Source organism: Ranitomeya imitator, chromosome 5 (assembly GCF_032444005.1).
Source record: "Ranitomeya imitator isolate aRanImi1 chromosome 5, aRanImi1.pri, whole genome shotgun sequence".
Lineage (NCBI taxonomy): Eukaryota > Metazoa > Chordata > Amphibia > Anura > Dendrobatidae > Ranitomeya > Ranitomeya imitator.
In genome coordinates this window covers 94,545,076-94,563,549 of record NC_091286.1, presented here as the reverse complement: position 1 = coordinate 94,563,549, position 18,474 = coordinate 94,545,076, and the positions used below count along the sequence as shown (strand labels likewise).

At 42.9% G+C, this 18,474-nt stretch overlaps 1 protein-coding gene across 3 annotated transcripts in view; it reads right to left on the bottom strand.

Annotated features, from left to right (window-relative positions):
* The window catches only part of RALGAPA2 (Ral GTPase activating protein catalytic subunit alpha 2), a 324,975-nt gene that overhangs the window by 211,870 nt on the left and 94,631 nt on the right, over positions 1-18,474 (bottom strand). For 2 of the 3 annotated variants that reach the window (XM_069768931.1, XM_069768929.1), the window contains exons 16-21: positions 17,832-17,996; positions 16,996-17,136; positions 15,939-16,073; positions 15,493-15,593; positions 11,021-11,111; positions 7,655-7,831 (exon numbers count right to left, since the gene is read on the bottom strand). In XM_069768931.1, coding sequence (XP_069625032.1) covers positions 7,655-7,831; positions 11,021-11,111; positions 15,493-15,593; positions 15,939-16,073; positions 16,996-17,136; positions 17,832-17,996 — 810 coding nt within the window. The remainder of the gene's footprint in view (positions 1-7,654; positions 7,832-11,020; positions 11,112-15,492; positions 15,594-15,938; positions 16,074-16,995; positions 17,137-17,831; positions 17,997-18,474) is intronic. The other variant, XM_069768930.1, reaches the window with a different exon arrangement.

Genomic DNA, 18,474 nt, shown 5'->3' with positions numbered 1-18,474 from the left:
ACTGTGTGGGGGGACTGTGTGTACATGTAAGGGAATCCTACATAATGTAGCAATATATGAAGCAATGTACAATGTCTGCTTATTACAGAGTGTCAGGAGAAGAGGAAGCAGCAAGAAACCAAAGGTAAAACCTGTCATGGCTCCTCAGTTTGTGGCCTCTGTGTGTATGGAGTGAGATTCAGATAAACCATTTAGATGCAGCAATGCCTTCTCAAAGTAGATTAGAAGCAGCTGTATCCTCCTCATTTATCTAGGCTAGATAATACATAAGAACATCCTATTACATTGCTCCTAAACAACAATATTTTACATCAAGTAAAGATCTGAGACAGCCGGAAGGTGAGGTGATTCGCAACAAACTGGGATGGACTGGTTAATTATTTCACAAGGTTTGTACTTCCCTTTCAGCAAATTTATGAGAAAAATAGATGAACAGATTTTCTCAATATTTTCTATAGAACAGCAATTAAGAAAAATACAACAAAACTGTGCAGATTATGTAGTATCTGAGCATGAGACTCCATTTACTGGCCAGATACTGTGTGCAATTTGCTCACATCTCCAAAAGAGAATTCCACCAGATTTTGTGCTTACTCTGGCGAAATTAATGTTTAAAAAAAAAAAAAAGTCTTCTAATTTCGTGTGCAGTCACTAGTGTTTTGCTGAGAAGTGATGTCTTCTCTAACTGGCTAACGACCTACTACATCCATTTTTGTGGTAGGACATTAATATGAAGCAGGCTCAGGAGCTGACCAGTCTGCCACTTCCAACAGACAAGGTGCAAGAACCCAGTATCGTTGTCTGCAAAATGGAGGGATTTTCATTTTGCAGACAATTTCGTTTTTTTTGTTTTTTTTATCTGCTGTCATATGGCAAGGCTCTTTAACCCTTCAAAGGAACTGGACATTTTCCATTTCCGCTCTCATTTCGGTACCTAATGGCAGTCAGGGTACCTCTGGCAAGCACATGGAGGGCTCTGCAGCCTTCGAAAGAAATGCCACCCCACAACATTACTGACCCACTGCCAATCTGGTCATGCTGGAGGATTTTGCAGGCAGCAGAACGTTCTCCATGGCGTCTCCAGACTCTGTCACATGTTGTCAGTGTGAACCTGCTCTCATCCATTTAGAGCACAGGGTGCCAATGTCGAATCTCCTAATCTTGATGTTCTCTGGCAAATGCCAATCGCCCTGCAAGGTGTTGGGCTGTAAGCACAAACACCCACTTGAGGACGTCAGGCCCTCATGCCATCCTCATGGAGTCTGTTTCTGAGTTTGAGCAGACACATGGATTTATCCGTGCACAAAGGAGAAGGTAGCGGTCTTGCTGCCCTCCTATGGCCCCCTCCACGTCTCCTGGTGTACTGGCCAGTCTTCTGGTATCTGCTCCATGCTCAGAACACTGTGCTGTCAGACACTGCTACTCTTCTTGCCACAGCTCGCATTGATGTGCCATCCTGGATGAGCTGCACTACCTGAGCAACTTCAGTAGGTTGTAGATACCGTATCATGCTACTGAACCTCTAGGGAGAGAGCAATGACAGAATGCAAAAGTGACCAAAACAATAGCTAAAAAGGATGAGAACAAAAAAATGGTCTGTGGTCACCCCCTGCAGAACCACTCCTTTATAGGGGTTGGCTTGCTAATTCCCTATTATTTCTACCTGTCATCTGTCCCATTTGCACAACAGCAGGAGAAATTGATTCAGAATCAGTGTTGCTTTATATTTGGACCGGTTGATTTCACAGAAGTGTGAATTACTTGGATTTACTGTACATAGTGTTGTTCACATGTTCCCGTTATTTTTTGTGGTGGACAAATCAGACAAGTTTTTCAAGCTGAAACTGCTTCAGGAAACGCTCCTTTCGGGAGGAGATTTTATTTTTCCTGAAAAGTTTTTAAAATGTTTTGAAACAGTTTTTTTTCCCCCTGCAGCCTTTTGATTGTACATTGCCTAGTTAGGGGGCAGATTCCAGCAAGAAGCCTTTCAAAGAAGTGGCATCCACCTTGTTTTTTTTTCAGCAGGTAATTTTGAATACCTTTTCAAGGTTAAGAAAAAAAAATGCTAAAAGAAAGCAAACAAAAAAAAACAACCTCCTCAACATGGATCTCCAATATAAAAAGGAAAAGTAACAGGTTTGCAGACATTATTCAAGACGTTTTTGAGGAGGATTTGTAGAAGATCCGCTCAAAATAAAAACCTTAATGTGAACAAAGGTTAAAACTCATAAGGATATGTAGCTCACAACTATCCTTGAATTATGAGCCACACAAACTTTTCAAAACAAGGGCATCTTCTAAAAGTACGTCTAGCATTCTGTAAAATGTGGTAAGTGCTGTATTGACCAGAAATCTTGGAATACTTGGCTGAAAACACTAGACACCACCAAAGCTCAGTAAGAGTCGCGGTACAGATCAGACATTGTTTGTGGGACAATAGCGGAGCGCTGCGGCCGTTTGCCACAGAGACTATTTGCCAGCTGAATGTGTAAGATTTGAGCCTCTCTGGAAACATCATTTCAGGAGCCGAGGCTCCAAACAAATCCTCTCAGACCATAGAGGAGTTTGGGGTCTTCTCCAACAATGAGGTGAAACAAAAAGGAGCCATGAATGTGTAGATGCTCCTACATGTGGGAGAAAGTCCCAGCTTTGCATTTGCCGCTGCCAGAATGAATAAGATAAGTGGTATCTTAAATGCTATAGAGCAGTGCCAAGAGCATGACAATGGAAGGCTTCCTATTGACCGACGCTTTGCAGCCTCCTAGCACCTGTCTCTTCTACCTTACACTTTCCTTTTAATGAGCGACGTGGAGCAGCAGCTGCTTAGGGTAAATTAAACGGCGTATCTAAGGGGCTCGGCTCCGATCTATTGCATACAAGGAAACGTATGAATATCCACAATGCTGATAAATACAGCCGCCATTCATCCTGCAGGTTACAGGAATACAAGACGCTGGGCAGCAAACATTAAGGAGAGATAACAGCGTCTATGTCAGCAGTGTCACTTCATGGGTTAAACCCGGATCCGTGGATGGTGGATGTGGGAACACCTGCCGGCAGCTGCAGGCTCCGTAAGGAGGAAAGTCGTGACTTTGGACAAAGCGCCTGCACTGTACACCTTCACAGCCCGGGCGCAGGCAGCTGGGAGAGTTGGACACAAAACAGCCTTTGTGCCATTTACTTTTCCTTTTTTCTTATTACGCTTAAAGTGAAGCAGGATTTACGAGGCACGTGCTGTACATGATGTGACAAACTAACGCAGTACAAGACCAGGTCATTCACTTTCTGAGGAGGATCAGGAAAACAGCATAGAACATTTTCCTACTGTCAGTAAAAGCTCCTTAAGTTTCCATGTAACTGTATAATTTAAAGAGCTGCTCCCGTCCCACAAAGTGACGGCAGGTAGCTAGGATATGCCATCACTTTATTATCGGAGGGGATGTGATCGCCAAGACGTCTACAATACAATACTTGGTTTAACTTTGGGGCACGTCTAAGTTTTCCTTGCGCATGCGCCCGGCCAGCCCTCACAGCAAATTCTTACACAAAAGAGCCGGTTTAGGGGTTCTGATGCATGTCTGCTTCTGTTAGGCTGGGTTCAACAATGGCCAGATTTTCATAATCTAGAAAAAAAAGGACGATTTTCATCCAGTTTGCAATCCGTATGGCATCGGTTTTTTTTGTTGTTTTTTTTACAAGGGCAGATATTAACTAGAGAAGGGCAGACATCTGGATGTACGTGTCTGGTGGGTTCAGCCGAACAGTTACAAAAAGTTCAGGTTCGGGTACCAGAACAGTACCCAAACCCAGACCCCATTCAATGGAGTTCCGAACATCCAGTGTTTGCCACGCTGGCATGTGCATGGCAGTACAGCAAACACCGCTTCTGACCGGCGGTAAAATCATCCCCACAGATCAGACAGCCACAGTTCCCATGCTGTCAAAAGACAGGGTGAGCGCTCAGCTGTGATCGGAGGTATAAAGTTTACCTCCAGTCACTAGAGTCAGCTGATGGGACTAAAGCTCCCATCATCTGCCGCCTGCTGCCGCTAATAACAGCGAGAGCAGGAGCTGCTGAAGAATTGGCGCACCTAATAGATGTGCCTTTTCTGGGCAGCTGCGGCTGCTATTTTTAGGCTGGGAAAGGGAAGGGGGGGGGCAATATCCATGGCCCCTTTCCAGGCTAAGAATACCAGCCCACAGCTGTCTGCTTTAGCAAGGCTGGTTATCAAGAATAGAGGGGTCCCCACACCGTATTATTTAATTAATTTAAAAAAATAGAGTGGGGGGGGTAAAAAAATGGAGTGGGGGTGGGTCTCCCCCCCGGTGGGTCTCCCCCCCATTTTTGACAAGCAGCGATGCTAAAGCAGACAGCTGGGGGCTGGTATTCTCAGACTGGTAAGGGGCCATGAATATTGTCCCCCCAGGCTACAAATAGCAGCCCGCATCTGCCCAGAAAAGGCACATATTTTAGATGCGCCAATTCTGGCGCCTTGCCGGCTCTAATAGATATGCCTTCTCTGAGCAGCTATTTTTAGGATGAGTAGGAGGGGCAATATTCATGGCCCCTTACCAGCCTGAGAATACCAACCCCCCAACTGTTTGCTTTAACAAGGCTGGTTGCCAAAAATGGCGGGGATGCCATTTTAAATGATTTATTTTAATAATTAAAAAATAGGATGTGGTGACCCCTTTATTCTTGATAACCAGCCTTCTTGAAGCTGACAACTGAGGGTTGAAGCCCCCAACCGTGAGTTTTGCCTGGCTGGTTATCAATAATAGAGGGGAACCCAAGCCATTTTTTTTTATTATTATTGTTTACAGCACAGGAGCCGGCTAATGAATACTCCCATCAGCAGCTCCTGCTCTTGCTGTTATTAGCGGCAGCAGGCGTCGGATGATGGGAGCAGTAGTCCCATCAGCTGACCTCAGTTACCGGAGGTAAACTTTATACCTCTGATCACAGATGAGCGCTCATGCTGTCTTTTGACAGCGTGGGAACCGCTGCTCTGACCGGCAGGGATGATTTCTCCACCGATCAGAAGCGATGTTTTCCATGCTGTCATGCACATGACAGCGTGACAAACACCCTGAGTTCAGGCAGCCAAACCCGAACAGTAACACGGACTTCCTCGGTACGGATGACAAACTTTACTGTTCAGGTTCGCCCATCTTTAATATTAATATTTACAAGACAAAAGGCTCTTTTGAGAACTGCAATGTATCTGTAAAAAAGCAGATGCCATACAAATGATGTGTAATGGATGTTTTTTTTTTTATTTTGTTTTCTTTGCACACCAATAGATTTTAACAGACGAGTCTCAACCGACATTCAAAAGAAACTAGAGCATGCTGCGATTTTCTTCCATGTAAATTCTGTCCATGAAAGAAAACAAACAAAAACACAACACTCTTCTGAGACATGTTGAATTCCAGAGCGATTGCTACATAAAGTGAAAATGGTCAAATTGTTAAAAAAATTGGCCTGGTCAATAAGGGGTTAATAGCCATTTGAAGTTTTCTGCTAATTATATTTTGGTGCACAGGGGCTGGACTGTGCGTTCGGTCTTCTCACTGTGATTTCTTGACCCGCCGCCTGCCTCGGGTCTGTGAATGACCTTCCTCTTCTATATAAAATCTCAGTAGTGACCGGTCATTCAGAAACTGGAGGCAGGCGTAGGGTTGGAAAATCACAGATAGGGAGGAGAAGACCCAGTGCACAGTCCGGCCCCTGTGCACTCAAATCTAATTAGCAGAAAACTTCAAATGGGAATTAAAGAAGAACCACAAAGCGGATTTCTTCACCAATGGTATCAATCTAATCTGTGTTACAGCACCATTACAGCCATGCCTTTACTTTACAAAATTGCACTGATCGGTTCTCTGTAACGCCAGTAAAACTTCATATTTACTTAGGAAAATTCATTATAACAGGTCTTTCAAATGGTGACCGAAGTGGTTGGATCTATCTAGTAGCCACAGGTTAGATAATAACGACTGGATCGGTGGGCATCTAACCATCTCGGCCTCTTGTTTGAGTGCAGCAGCAGACAAGCATGCACACCACAGCACCATTCATTTTTATTGGGACTGAGGAACATAGCCAAGTCTAGCATTCAACTTTCTCAGGCAGCTCCATAGAGAGAGAACACAGCGGCCGTGTGTGTCCATGACTGCCGTTACAGGAAAATGGAGAACAGAAGTGACTGGTGGAGGTCACAGCAGTCAGACCTCCAGCAATTTAGTAGTTTTCATCTATGTTTTGGACAGATCATAAATTGATCTTATTGGAATAACCCTTTAACAGGCGTGAAAATTGATTTTATGGCTTGTTGGTAGATGTCCTACTTCACAAAACTATATGTATCTGGATTTGGAAGAATAACAGCAAAGGAAGGCACAATCCTTTATATTAGACGGTGGGTAACAAGCAGAATATGACTGAGGAGGAGACCTGGAAGTTTAGGCAAGAAAGGGTTTGAGATGTACAAGATCACTATATTTCTTCCCAGAAGAGCCACAATACAATACACTAGAATGGGCCGCACAGCCGAGCGGCAGAACAATACAGTGACTGACCTGCAGGAAGATGGGATACAATCTTTCACACTTTCCCATTTATAATTTGTCTGCCAACCAAGCAGCGCTGACCTGTGGCACGTTACATCATCGCTTACAAGCTTTAAAGGGCAATATGAGAGACATCGCACAGAAAGCGTAATCCAGCGGAGATGACGGAATGCGTCCCGAGCTCACACATCCTCCAGTGCAGGTGAAGACTGTAAGGCTCTGTGCCCACTTTGCTTTTTTTTATGCATTTCTGCTGCATTTTTTGCCACAGCGGAAACGCTTAAAAAACGCATTCCCATGCAATCCTATGGGATTCCGCAGTTGCTGTGCCCATGCTGCGGATTATCCCACTGCGGAATCGCATAGCTGTAAAATCTGCAGCATGTTCATTATTTCTGCAGAATCGCTATGCCCGCCATGCGTAAAGAGAGCTTCATGTGCGGATGGTACCCAGGGTTTAGAGGAGACTCTCCTTCAGGCCCTGGGTACAATATTCCAGTAAAAAAAAAAGAATTAAAATAAAATAGGGATATACTCACCTTCCGACGGCTCCCAATCTCCTCAGCGGTGCACGCGGCAGCTTTCGTTCCCAGGGATGCACCTGAGATGGTCGCGTGACTACGATGTCGTGACGTCACAAAGGTCCTTCACGCAAAGCATCCCTGGGAACGGAACGTACCAGGAGCGCCGCTGAGGAGATTGGGAGCCGTCGGAAGGTGAGAATAACCATATTATTTTTTATTTATTTATTTAACATTTTATCCTTTACTATTGATGCTGCAAAGGCAGCATCAATAGTAAAAAGTTGGTCGCACTTGTCAAGCACTATGCTTGACAAGTGTAACCAACCTGTCAATCACTTTTTCAAGCGATGCTTCAAATCGCTTGGAAAACGCTAGCATTCTGCAAGCTAAAAACGCTTGTGTTTTGCGGGAAAACGCATTTGAATTCCACATGCGTTTTACCTGCGGCAGGGAGTTGCAGAAATACTGCGGACATTTCCGCAGCATTTCTGCAACGTGGGCACATAGCCTAATTGTGTAATAAAACACGACCTTTCGAGCGGAAAAAAAAAAAAAAAAACCTGTGAGAGGAGCGGCAGGATCGGTGGGTGTGAGCTGCAGCCACCGCCGGGCATCATGGTCGATATTCACATCAGTCGGTGTTGTGATCTCGGGCTCGTCCTCACAGTTCTGCCATGGCATTAGATACTCCGTTTCCCGACTGTAGCCATTCATCACATCACTGCTGACACTTTCACCTGCAGTAAGGTTTACAATTAGTCATCAATTCTCAAAGGAAAATTCAGCTCCTTAAAATGGAAGATGTCAGCACATTTCTACATATTCAACTAATGATACGGTTGTATAGTGGCTTGTTCCCCAATATAAATGACATGTTTTGTGTACAGATCCAATGTGCCAGTCATGAGAAATCTGGTGGGATTGTCATATGCAAATAAGCTTGTAAGTGCACTGGGGCGTGTCAGTGCACTTTGGAGTGCTGGACAAGCCCAACCGGATTTGCATGTAGATTCAACTCTAGATTTCTCATGACTGGAACAACTGAGCTACCCAAAAAATATAATTTTTATTTGAGGACAAGCGCCAATGCAACCATACAATTACTTTCATATGTCAAAATGTGCTAACAGGTTCCCTTTAAGTGCAATTCCATAGTAAAATGAGCACAAAATATCCTGCAAATATATTGCATAGCGGACTCTGGTATACCAGATCCTCAGAAAACAATCTGGGCACCTTGTATATGCTTATATATCAACAGTGCAGCACACGGGTGCAGCCACTCTATGGTGACACCTGTGCATGAGGATACAAGGCGTCCGTTCTACCCCGTCTGCTAGGCTCTTATATCCAAGAAGGAAGCAAATTAATTTTAAGTTTAAAAAGAGGTTTTCCCAATTCCCCATTCATGGTACGGTTACGCAAGACCCCAAACAGTATATTTGCAGTGCACTAAATTTTTTCTACTGATTCTCTCACGGGAGGTATCACAGTACCCACATGCCACTGTTAGGTTCACCCTTGGGTAATGGCTTCTGCAAACAGTCACTGGTGCGGAGGTACGAGGCTTTTAGGAACTAATTCCATTACTGAGAAAACCCTTTATCTTACATAAAAAGGTAATTAACTTTGGAAATACACTGCTTTTCTTAGCTTGTAACACTCAATAAATAGAAGCTTTATTGCCTGCCCAGACTGAAAAGTAAATTCTGCTGGACTCTGGTTACTAGAAAGAAGTGGACTATGAGAGCTCAGATGACAGTAACAGATGCCCATCTTAGTAGTCCATGAATTATACCCTCTTTGTTGTATTATCCCTCTGTTACTCTTAATAGAAATACAACCCCTGGCAAAAATTATGGAATCACCGGCCTTGGAGGATGTTCATTTAGTTGTTTAATTTTGTAGAAAAAAAGCAGATCACAGACATGGCACAAAACTAAAGTAATTTCAAATGGCAACTTTCTGGCTTTAAGAAATACTAAAATAAATCAAGAACAAAAAATGTGGTAGTCAGTAATGGTTACTCTTTTTTTAACCAAACATAGGGGAAAAATTCTGGAATCACTCAATTCTGAGGAAAAAATTATGGAATCATGAAAAACAAAAAAAAACACTCCAAAACATCACTAGTATTTTGTTGCACCACCTCTGGCTTTTATAACAGCCTGCAGGCTCTGAGACATGGATTTAATGAGTGTCCAACAGTACTCTTCATCAATCTGGCTCCAACTTTCTCTGATTGCTGTTGCCAGATCAGCTTTGCAGGTTGGAGCCTTGTCATGGACCATTTTCTTCAACTTCCACCAAAGATTTTCAATTGGACTGAGATCCGGACTATTTGCAGGCCATCACATTGACCTTATGTGTCTTTTTTCAAGGAATGTTTTCACAGTTTTTGCTCTATAGCAGGATGCAATATCATCTTGAAAAATGATTTCATCAACCCCAAACATCCTTTCAATTGATGGGATAAGAAAAATGTCCAAAATAACAACATAAACTTGTGCATCTATTGAAGATGTATTGACAGCCATCTCCCCAGTGCCTTTACCTGATATGCAGTCCCATATCATCAATGACTGTGGAAATTTGCATGGTCTCTTCAGGCAGTCATCTTTATAAATCTCATTGGAACGGCACCAAACAAAAGTTCCAGCATCATCACCTTGCCCAATGCAGATTTGCGATTCATCACTAAATCTGACTTTCATCCAGTCATCCACAGGCCACGATTGCTTTTCCTTAGCCCATTGTAACCTTGTTTTTTTCTGTTTAGGTGTTAATGATGGCTTTCGTTTAGCTTTTCTGTATGTAAATCCCACTTCCTATAGGCGGTTTCTTACAGTTCGGTCACATACATTGACTCCAGTTTTCTCCCATTCGTTCCTCATTTGTTTTGTTGTGCATTTCCTGTTTTGGAGACATACTGCTTTAAGTTTCCGGTCTTAACGCTTTGATGTCTTCCTTGGTCTACCAGAATGTTTGACTTTTAACAACCTTCCCATGTTGTTTGTATTTGCTCCAGATTTTAGACACAGCTGACTGTGAACAACCAACATCTTTTGCAAAATTGCGTGATGATTTACCCTCTTTTAAGAGTTTGATAATCCTCTCCTTTGTTTCAATTGACATCTCTCGTGTTGGAGCCAAGATTCATGTCAGTCCACTTGGTGTAACAGCTCTCCAAGGTGTGATCACTCCTTTTTAGATGCAGAGTAACGAGCAGATCTAATTTGATGCAGGTGTTAGTTTTGGGCATGAAAATTTACAGGGTGATTCCATAATTTTTTTCCTCAGAATTGAGTGATTCCATAATTTTTCCCTATGCTTGGTTAAAAAAAAGTAACCATTACTGACTACCACATTTTTTGTCCTTTATTTCTTTTAGTGTTTCTTAAAGCCAGAAAGTTGACACTTGAAATGACTTTAGTTTTGTGCCATGTCTGATCTGCTTTTTTCTACAAAATTAAACAACTGAATGAACATCCTCCAAGGCCGGTGATTCCATAATTTTTGCCAGGAGTTGTACATTTTTTCCATTAACAAATTGGTGACAAGTACTAAACATTTTTCACAATGCAAGGTAACAGGAAACATTACCTTTGGAGGTTAACTGGAAATTATATTTTGCTCTGTGATATATACATGTGAGAATGGGACAAGGCTGAGGTCTTTGATCTTGGACCACCACTGGTTTCCAGAATGAAAGAACTTTGCCAATCAAAAGATAATTGAGCAGACAAAACTGCAAATCAGTGGCCTTTTCTTACATTATTATATAGATATAGCCGATCAATCACAAAAAAGTGACTTCTTTATTGATGACATTTTGGAAATCACTGAAAACTTGATCACAGATGTCACCTATGGAGCCTTCTCGAGAGCATAAATCCTAAAGAATGAACATAAGATCTGGTTAATACCTCTCTCGTGATCAGAACGACGTCCATTTGAATGCAGAGAATCACTGTGCCACTCCAACTCTGCCGGACTGCTGCTCCTCCGAATCATTATCTGCGAAAAAGGAGACAAGCTCATAAAACAAAGCAATCATTTTATTCTGTACTTTATGCTGTGATTTTTTGCATAGCAAATTGCCTTTATTGCCTCAAAGGAGAATATTAATTCCATAGACAAGCAATCCTGTATTTTTTCCAACATAGTGCAGCTGCCAGAGTCTCACCATTGCTCTTGCTCCTATGAAATGGCTGCCAGGGATAGCTCAGTAACATTGAGCAACTATTCCCTGATGTATTTAAAAAAAATAAAAAAAATCAAAAAAAAAAAATCGCTGCATCTCCTATGCAATGTATATATAGCAGTCTCCGTGTCTCCTACATGATGAATATACAGCATTCTGTTTATCCTACGTGATGTATATACAGTAGTTTCAGTGTCTCATGTGATGTATATACAGCAGTTTCAGTGTATCCCATGTGATTTACACAGCAGTCTCAGTGTATCCCATGTGACTTACACAACAGTCTCAGTGTATCCCATGTGACTTACACAGCAGTCTCAGTGTATCCTATGTGATTTACACAGCAGTTTCAGTGTATCCTGTGATTTACACAGCAGTCTCAGTGTATCCCATGTGATTTGCACAGCAGTCTCAGTGTCTCCTACATGATGAATATACAGCATTCTGTTTATCCTATGTGATGTATATACAGTAGTTTCAGTCTCATGTGATGTATATACAGCAGTTTCAATGTATCCCAAGTGATTTACACAGCAGTCTCAGTGTAAAAAAAAAAATCGCTGCATCTCCTATGCAATGTATATATAGCAGTCTCAGTGTCTCCTACATGATGAATATACAGCATTCTGTTTATCCTACGTAATGTATATACAGTGGTTTCAGTGTCTCATGAAATGTATATACAGCAGTCTCAGTGTATCCTATGTGATTTATACAGCAGTCTCAGTGTATCCTATGTGATTTACACAGCAGTCTCAGTGTATCCTATGTGATTTACACAGCAGTCTCAGTGTATCCCATGTGATTTACACAGCAGTCTCAGTGTATCCTATGTGATTTACACAGCAGTCTGTGTATCCTATGTGATTTACACAGCAGTCTCAGTGTATCCTATGTGATTTACACAGCAGTCTCAGTGTATCCTATGTGATTTACACAGCAGTCTCAGTGTATCCTATGTGATTTACACAGCAGTCTCAGTGTATCCTATGTGATTTACACAGCAGTCTCAGTGTATCCTATGTGATTTACACAGCAGTCTCAGTGTATCCCATGTGATTGGCACAGCAGTCTCAGTATATCCTATGTGATATATATACACAGCAGTCTTCGTGTATCCTATAATATGTATACAGCAGTCTCAGTGTGCCTTATAGGACGTATACAACATTCTCATGGTATCCTATATGAGGTTTATACAGGAGACTCAGTATATCCAATGAGATAACTGCAAAGTCTCCGTGTATCCTGTATGCACACACAGCAGTTTCAGTGTCGCCTATGTGATGTATACAGTGCAGGAGTCTTGGTGTAATGTATATGATGCAGCCTCATCCTCTATATCATTCTCTTACAGAATGCAATAATAGAACAGAATTATGAAGTATAAAACATCATTGTTGTTGGAGGTGCACACACCCTGCATGACTAGCCCAGCATTCTGCAACAACAAGCCATCCCGAATGTTGCACTTAGAGGGACCATCATTTTTGTTGCAACAGGACAACGACCTAAAGCACACCTAGAGGCCATATAAGAGCTATGTGACCAATGAGGAGAGGGATGGGGTGGTGTGTCAGATGACATTGCCTCCACAATCACCCAACTTCAACTCAAATGAGATGGTTTGGGATGTGTGGGACCACAGAGTGAAGGCTAAGCAGCCAAAAAGTGCTCAGCATCTCTAGAAACTTCTTGAAGACTGCCTGTCAGCACAATTTTATAATGTGAAGTAAAGACATGGCTGTAATGCAGGCAAAACTGATACCTTTGGTGAAGAAATTCGCTTTGTTGTTCTTCTTTAATCACCATGTAAAGTTTTCTGCTAATTATATTTCTGTGCACAGGGGCCGAACTGTGCACTGGGTGTTCTCCTGCCATGAATAACCTGCCTCCTCTGTTTGAAATCTCAGCGGTGACCTCTCATTCAAAGGCCGAAGGCAGGAAAAGGGGCTGGGGAATCACAGAAAGGCATGAGGAGATCCAGTGCACAGCCCGGACCCTGTGCACCGAAATCTGGATAGCAAAAAACTTCAAACGTTGATTAAAGAAGAAAAACAATGAGGATTTCTTCATCAAAAGTATCAATTTAATCTGAATTACAGCCATGTAAGACATCACATAGGAGACACCGAGCCTCCTGTGTACACATCACATATGAGACACTGTCTGCCATCATAGGTATCAATTTAATCAGCGCCATTACATCCATGTCTTTATATTACAAAAGCATGCTGAGAAGCTCTCTTTAAAGACTGTTGGAAAGCCACTCAAGAAGACTACCTAATGGAGCTGCTTGAGAGAATGAGGAGGTGTAAAAATGACATCAGAAAAGGAGGTACTTTTAAAAATCTAGGGATTAACACATCATGGTTTGTTTCTCCTGTATTTCTTTATTTTTTGTTTGCATGTGTGTCCCTTAGGTGGTTTTATTGCCTTCAGTCTGAATCTACAAAGTACAATTTACAAGAACAATAAGGAAAACCATTGCATGAACTGGTGTGACCAAACTTTTGACCAGTGGAACTAATCATAGCGGCAGAAGCGCAAGAACTAAGTTCCAGATCCATAGAAGCAGGAATCTACCACACAAGACAAGACCCAAGGTGCAGACTAGGGTTGAGCGAAACGGGTCGAAAATTTTCAAAAGTCGCCGACTTTTGGCAAGGTCGGGTTTCATGAAACCCGACCCGACCCCTGTGTGGGGTCGGCCATGAAGTCGGCGATCTTTTGAATCTAGAATCGGAATTCCGATACCGATTCCCGATATGTTTAAGATATCGGGAATTGGTATCGGAATTCAGATTTAAGTGTAAAATAAAAAATATCGCCATACTTACCCTCTGACGCGCCCTGGTACTAACCGGAAACCTTCCTTCCTTAGAATCAGCCTTCCAAGACCTTGCGGTGACGTCGCGGCTTGTGATTGGTCGCGCGGCCGCCCATGTGACCGCTCGCGCGACCAATCACAAGCCGCGACGTCACCGAAGGTCCTGGAAGGGCTGATTCTTAGGAAGGAAGGCTGCCGGAAAGAAGCAGGGCGCGTCCGAGGGTGAGTATATACCTAATAGGTCGCGCGAGCGGTCACATGGGCGGCCGCGCGGCCAATCACAAGCCGCGACGTCACCGCAAGGTCCTGGAAGGCTGATTCTAAGGAAGGGAGGTTCCCGGTTAGTACCAGGGCGCGTCAGAGGGTAAGTATTGCGATATTTTTTATTTTAATTCTTTATTTTACACTAAAATATGGATCGCAGGGCCTGAAGGAGAGTTTCCGCTCCTTCAGACCCTGGGAACCATGGAAACCCAATGCACTGCATTGGGTTTCGAGTTTCGGCCGACCCCGACTTTTTTATAGGATCGGCCGATTTCACTCGACCCGACTTTTGAAAAAGTTGGGTTTCGTGAAACCCGACCCGATCCTATAAAAGTAAAGGTCGCTCAACCCTAGTGCAGACTATGCAAAGAAACCTCAGAAACCGTCCAACACATAGTGGCAGGATGCAAAATGCAAGCAGGAAACAGCGCATACCGAATGCCCCAACCAAGTAGCACAGACTGTATACAGGAACATCTGCACAGCATATGGGCTAAGTCCCCCTAAGTACAAGTGGGAGACCCCAGAGAAAGTGGTGGAGAATGAAAGGGCTAAAATCCCATGGGACTTCAAGATACAGATGGATAAGCAGGTGTCTGGTTACCAACCTGACATTGTGATAGTGGACAAGGATCAGAAAACAGCAATGATAATAGATGTGGCAGTGCCAAGTGACAGCAACAACAGAAAGAAGGAATATGAGAAGCTAGAGAAATACCAGGGCATCGGAGGAGAACTAGAGAAGATGTGGAAGGTGAAGGCAACAGTGATTCCAGTGGTGATAGGAGCACTTGGAGCAGTGACCCCTAAGTTGGAAGAATGGCTACAACAGATCCCAGGAGCAACATCTGAGCTCTCTGTCCAGAAAAGTGCAGAGCTGGGAACAGCTAAGATCCTGCGCAGAACCCTCAAACTCCCAGGCCTCTGGTAGAGGACCCGAGAATGAGAAAGGACAACAAAGGTGAGAGGGAGGTTTTTTTTATATTATATATACCGTATATACCGTCCAGAATTTCTGGACTATATGGTAATGTTAACATCAAAGGAGTGTTACTGTATATGGAGAAGCCTACAATCGAGCCTTGCGCAGAAGCATTTACCATTGGCCGATCAGCATCCTTCACCAGTCCATCGGTGGCTTCTTGGTCTTGTGCAGTGACGGAGTCCAGTGAACATTCATTAGTGTTATCGTTTGTTTGCTCTGTAATATAAAGGAATTAGTATATACACAGTCAGACAAGTCTCAGAGGGTGAGAAGTTAGATGTGCACCTTAATCCAATAACTTTATTAATAATATATGCAATGCTGTATAAAAGTATCAGAATGCAAACACTGCAAAGAAAACTAAACTCCGTGTTGGCGATTCTTTGGTTGGTTTCTAACTTTGGACCCAGTGCTACAAGACCACAGTGCTAACCACATAGCAGTAACAAAAGCGTTCAGATACTGAATAACATTTTCATTAGAGGAGAACTGCCTGCTCTGGGGGTTGAAAAGTCAATGTGGACCATCCAAAGTAGCGATGCAGGATGGCTGACAGCTCACCTTGTAGGGAGTCAGGACATGACTGCTCGGCTATATCAGAGGTACTGCTACAGCGGGTAAGCTCCGGGGGCTCCTGACAGCCAACCCCTCCAGATTCATAGCCGGCTTCCTGTGGCTGATGCATTTCATCCACTTCTAATGAGTATTTTAAAAACAAAACAAAAAAAGGTAAACTTAAATAGTATTGTATATTATGAATATTGTTTAAAAGACATTATGTCATGACGACTTGACGACAAACTAGTGAAGTGGCTGTATAGGTCTTTGTACAACAATAAAATTGAGAACTACTTTGTAATAATACGAAATGTCAGCACTGAGAAATCTAATCAAGCTTTATAGCCTCATGCAAAGATCCTGGAAGAGCATTGGGGGCACGTGGATGCACTTGGACTATGGTGAGTGTCCACCTCCACACTCTAAAGCCAATTTGGACCTGGTTTCATTTCAATTTCTATTCTTGTGCTAGGACCTACACAGTGATATCTCTAGCTTCAATGGTAAAATCATCCTCACTGCTGAACCGATTGCTTTAAATGTCACCGTTATTCCCTCCAAACCTGTAAACTGTGCCTTCATCCTGCTTGTACAGGAGCCCCCCTGATCACTGCTGGGAGCCCCTGCAGACACCAAATACTGGTGCAAGGGCCGGCAGATGTTATTACTGGATGCCTGTCACCTCCATGTTATTATATGCCCTCACAGTAAGAAATAACATCGGATCTGAAGCAAACACCACCGTGTACATTAATCAAACCTAGATCCAGGATTATCGTTTTTGTCAAGCTGACAACCAAACCCTTTAAAACTTTACATTAGAAATTGCATATATCTGTTATTAATATTCCATAATAATTTCATATAGTTTATTACTAATTCGAGTAGTAAATTATAGAAGACTTTAATGAAGACAACGAGAAAACAAGGAGCTGCAAGCATCTAAATCAGTCCAGATTGGAGAGAAGGAAAGATAACGTTAGACTGGAAAGTAAAAGAATATGGAAAACCTAACACGGCAGAGCAGGGAAAATGAAGAACGGAGAGATAGATACAGTACCTGAAAGTTTCTGAGAGCAAGAAGCATAAGAGATACCAGGTAAGAGAGAGCTCACAGTGTGGAGGAGATGTGGGACGCTTTTAGCAGCTGGCAAAGCCTCATAGAGATGAACACAGTTGCTGATTGACTGACTTCTCTTGGCTTTAGAGAAGAGTAGAGGGAATAAGAAAAAGCGTCAAATAATGACCATCACCCAAGAGATCCAAAACTGTAACATCCAACATAGGAACTCTATAAGAGTTCAGTACCAGAACCGAGGAGACCAAACGTGAACTCGTTAGGAAACAATGAGGGATTAAGTGCTTGTCTTCATAGTGGAGTCTTCAGGGTGATGTTTTGAGGTGTAAAGTCAAACAAAACCATGGAAGATGAAGGCATATGAAAATCTGACCACTAAGCAACGATAGGAAAGATGGAGTGTGTGTGTGTGTGTGTGTGTGTGTGTGTGTGTGTGTGTGTGTGTGTGTGTGTGTGTGTGTGTGTGTGTGTGTGTGTGTGTGTGTGAGAGGGTGGTCAATGATTGTCTGCAGTGGTACAGAAGCCAAGCACGGCAGATCGGAGATGGAGGAATGTTGGGAAATCACTCCACCAAAGGCGATATCTATCTCTTTTGTGTGTACCAAAATATCAATGGAATATATTTGCACTACAATGTATGAAAATTTCTGGTGTAAATGATTGTGAGTCTGTCTGACCCCACATGGCACTATCCCGTTTACTAAGCTATTTTGAAAAATTGCCAGAAAAGGCAACGAAAAAAAAAGTACAATAAAAAAATAAGAGAGTACACAAATAAGGCGCATCCAATTTACATCTAATAACTTTTTAATAATTACCTGTGGCTTTTTGCCGCACCATGTTCCTCGCCTTCTCCACACCGGGAGCCCCTGAGGTAGTAGCACTGCGGAATCTCATTGGCTCATGAGCATCGGGATGATTTCTCCAACTCAAAGAGAAAGACCTGCCAACGGCAGCCCCCTTCTGAGGATCAGCGAAGCAACCTACGACAAGTATACGGAAGACCATGAAAAGGTCTTGTTGGAGTAACCTAATGCAAGAAGCACAGAACTCCTGACCTTTTAGAAATGAGCTAAAATACAATATTCTAATCATCTGTGTGTGCAAATAGTCTCTTCAGACAGGACGAAGATAGGAGGTCTAGTGCTTCCTACTGGAAGTAGCAATCCTAAAACTCACTATCGACCTTTAAAGGGCTTCGTCACGATTTAGGATAAGGCCGGGGTCACACTTGTGAGTTCAAAGCGAAAAACTTGTGCGAGTCTCTCGCATCAAGTCCCAGCACTGCCACCGGCACTCAGGACCGAAACGTGATGAATAGAAATACATGCAACCGCAAACTCCAGTCCTGAGTGCCGGGGGCAGGGCCGGGTATTGATGAGAGAGTTTCTCGCAATGAACTCGGAAGTGTGACCCCGGCCTAAGCCATCAAACCAAAAACTTCATTTGCAAACACGTGCT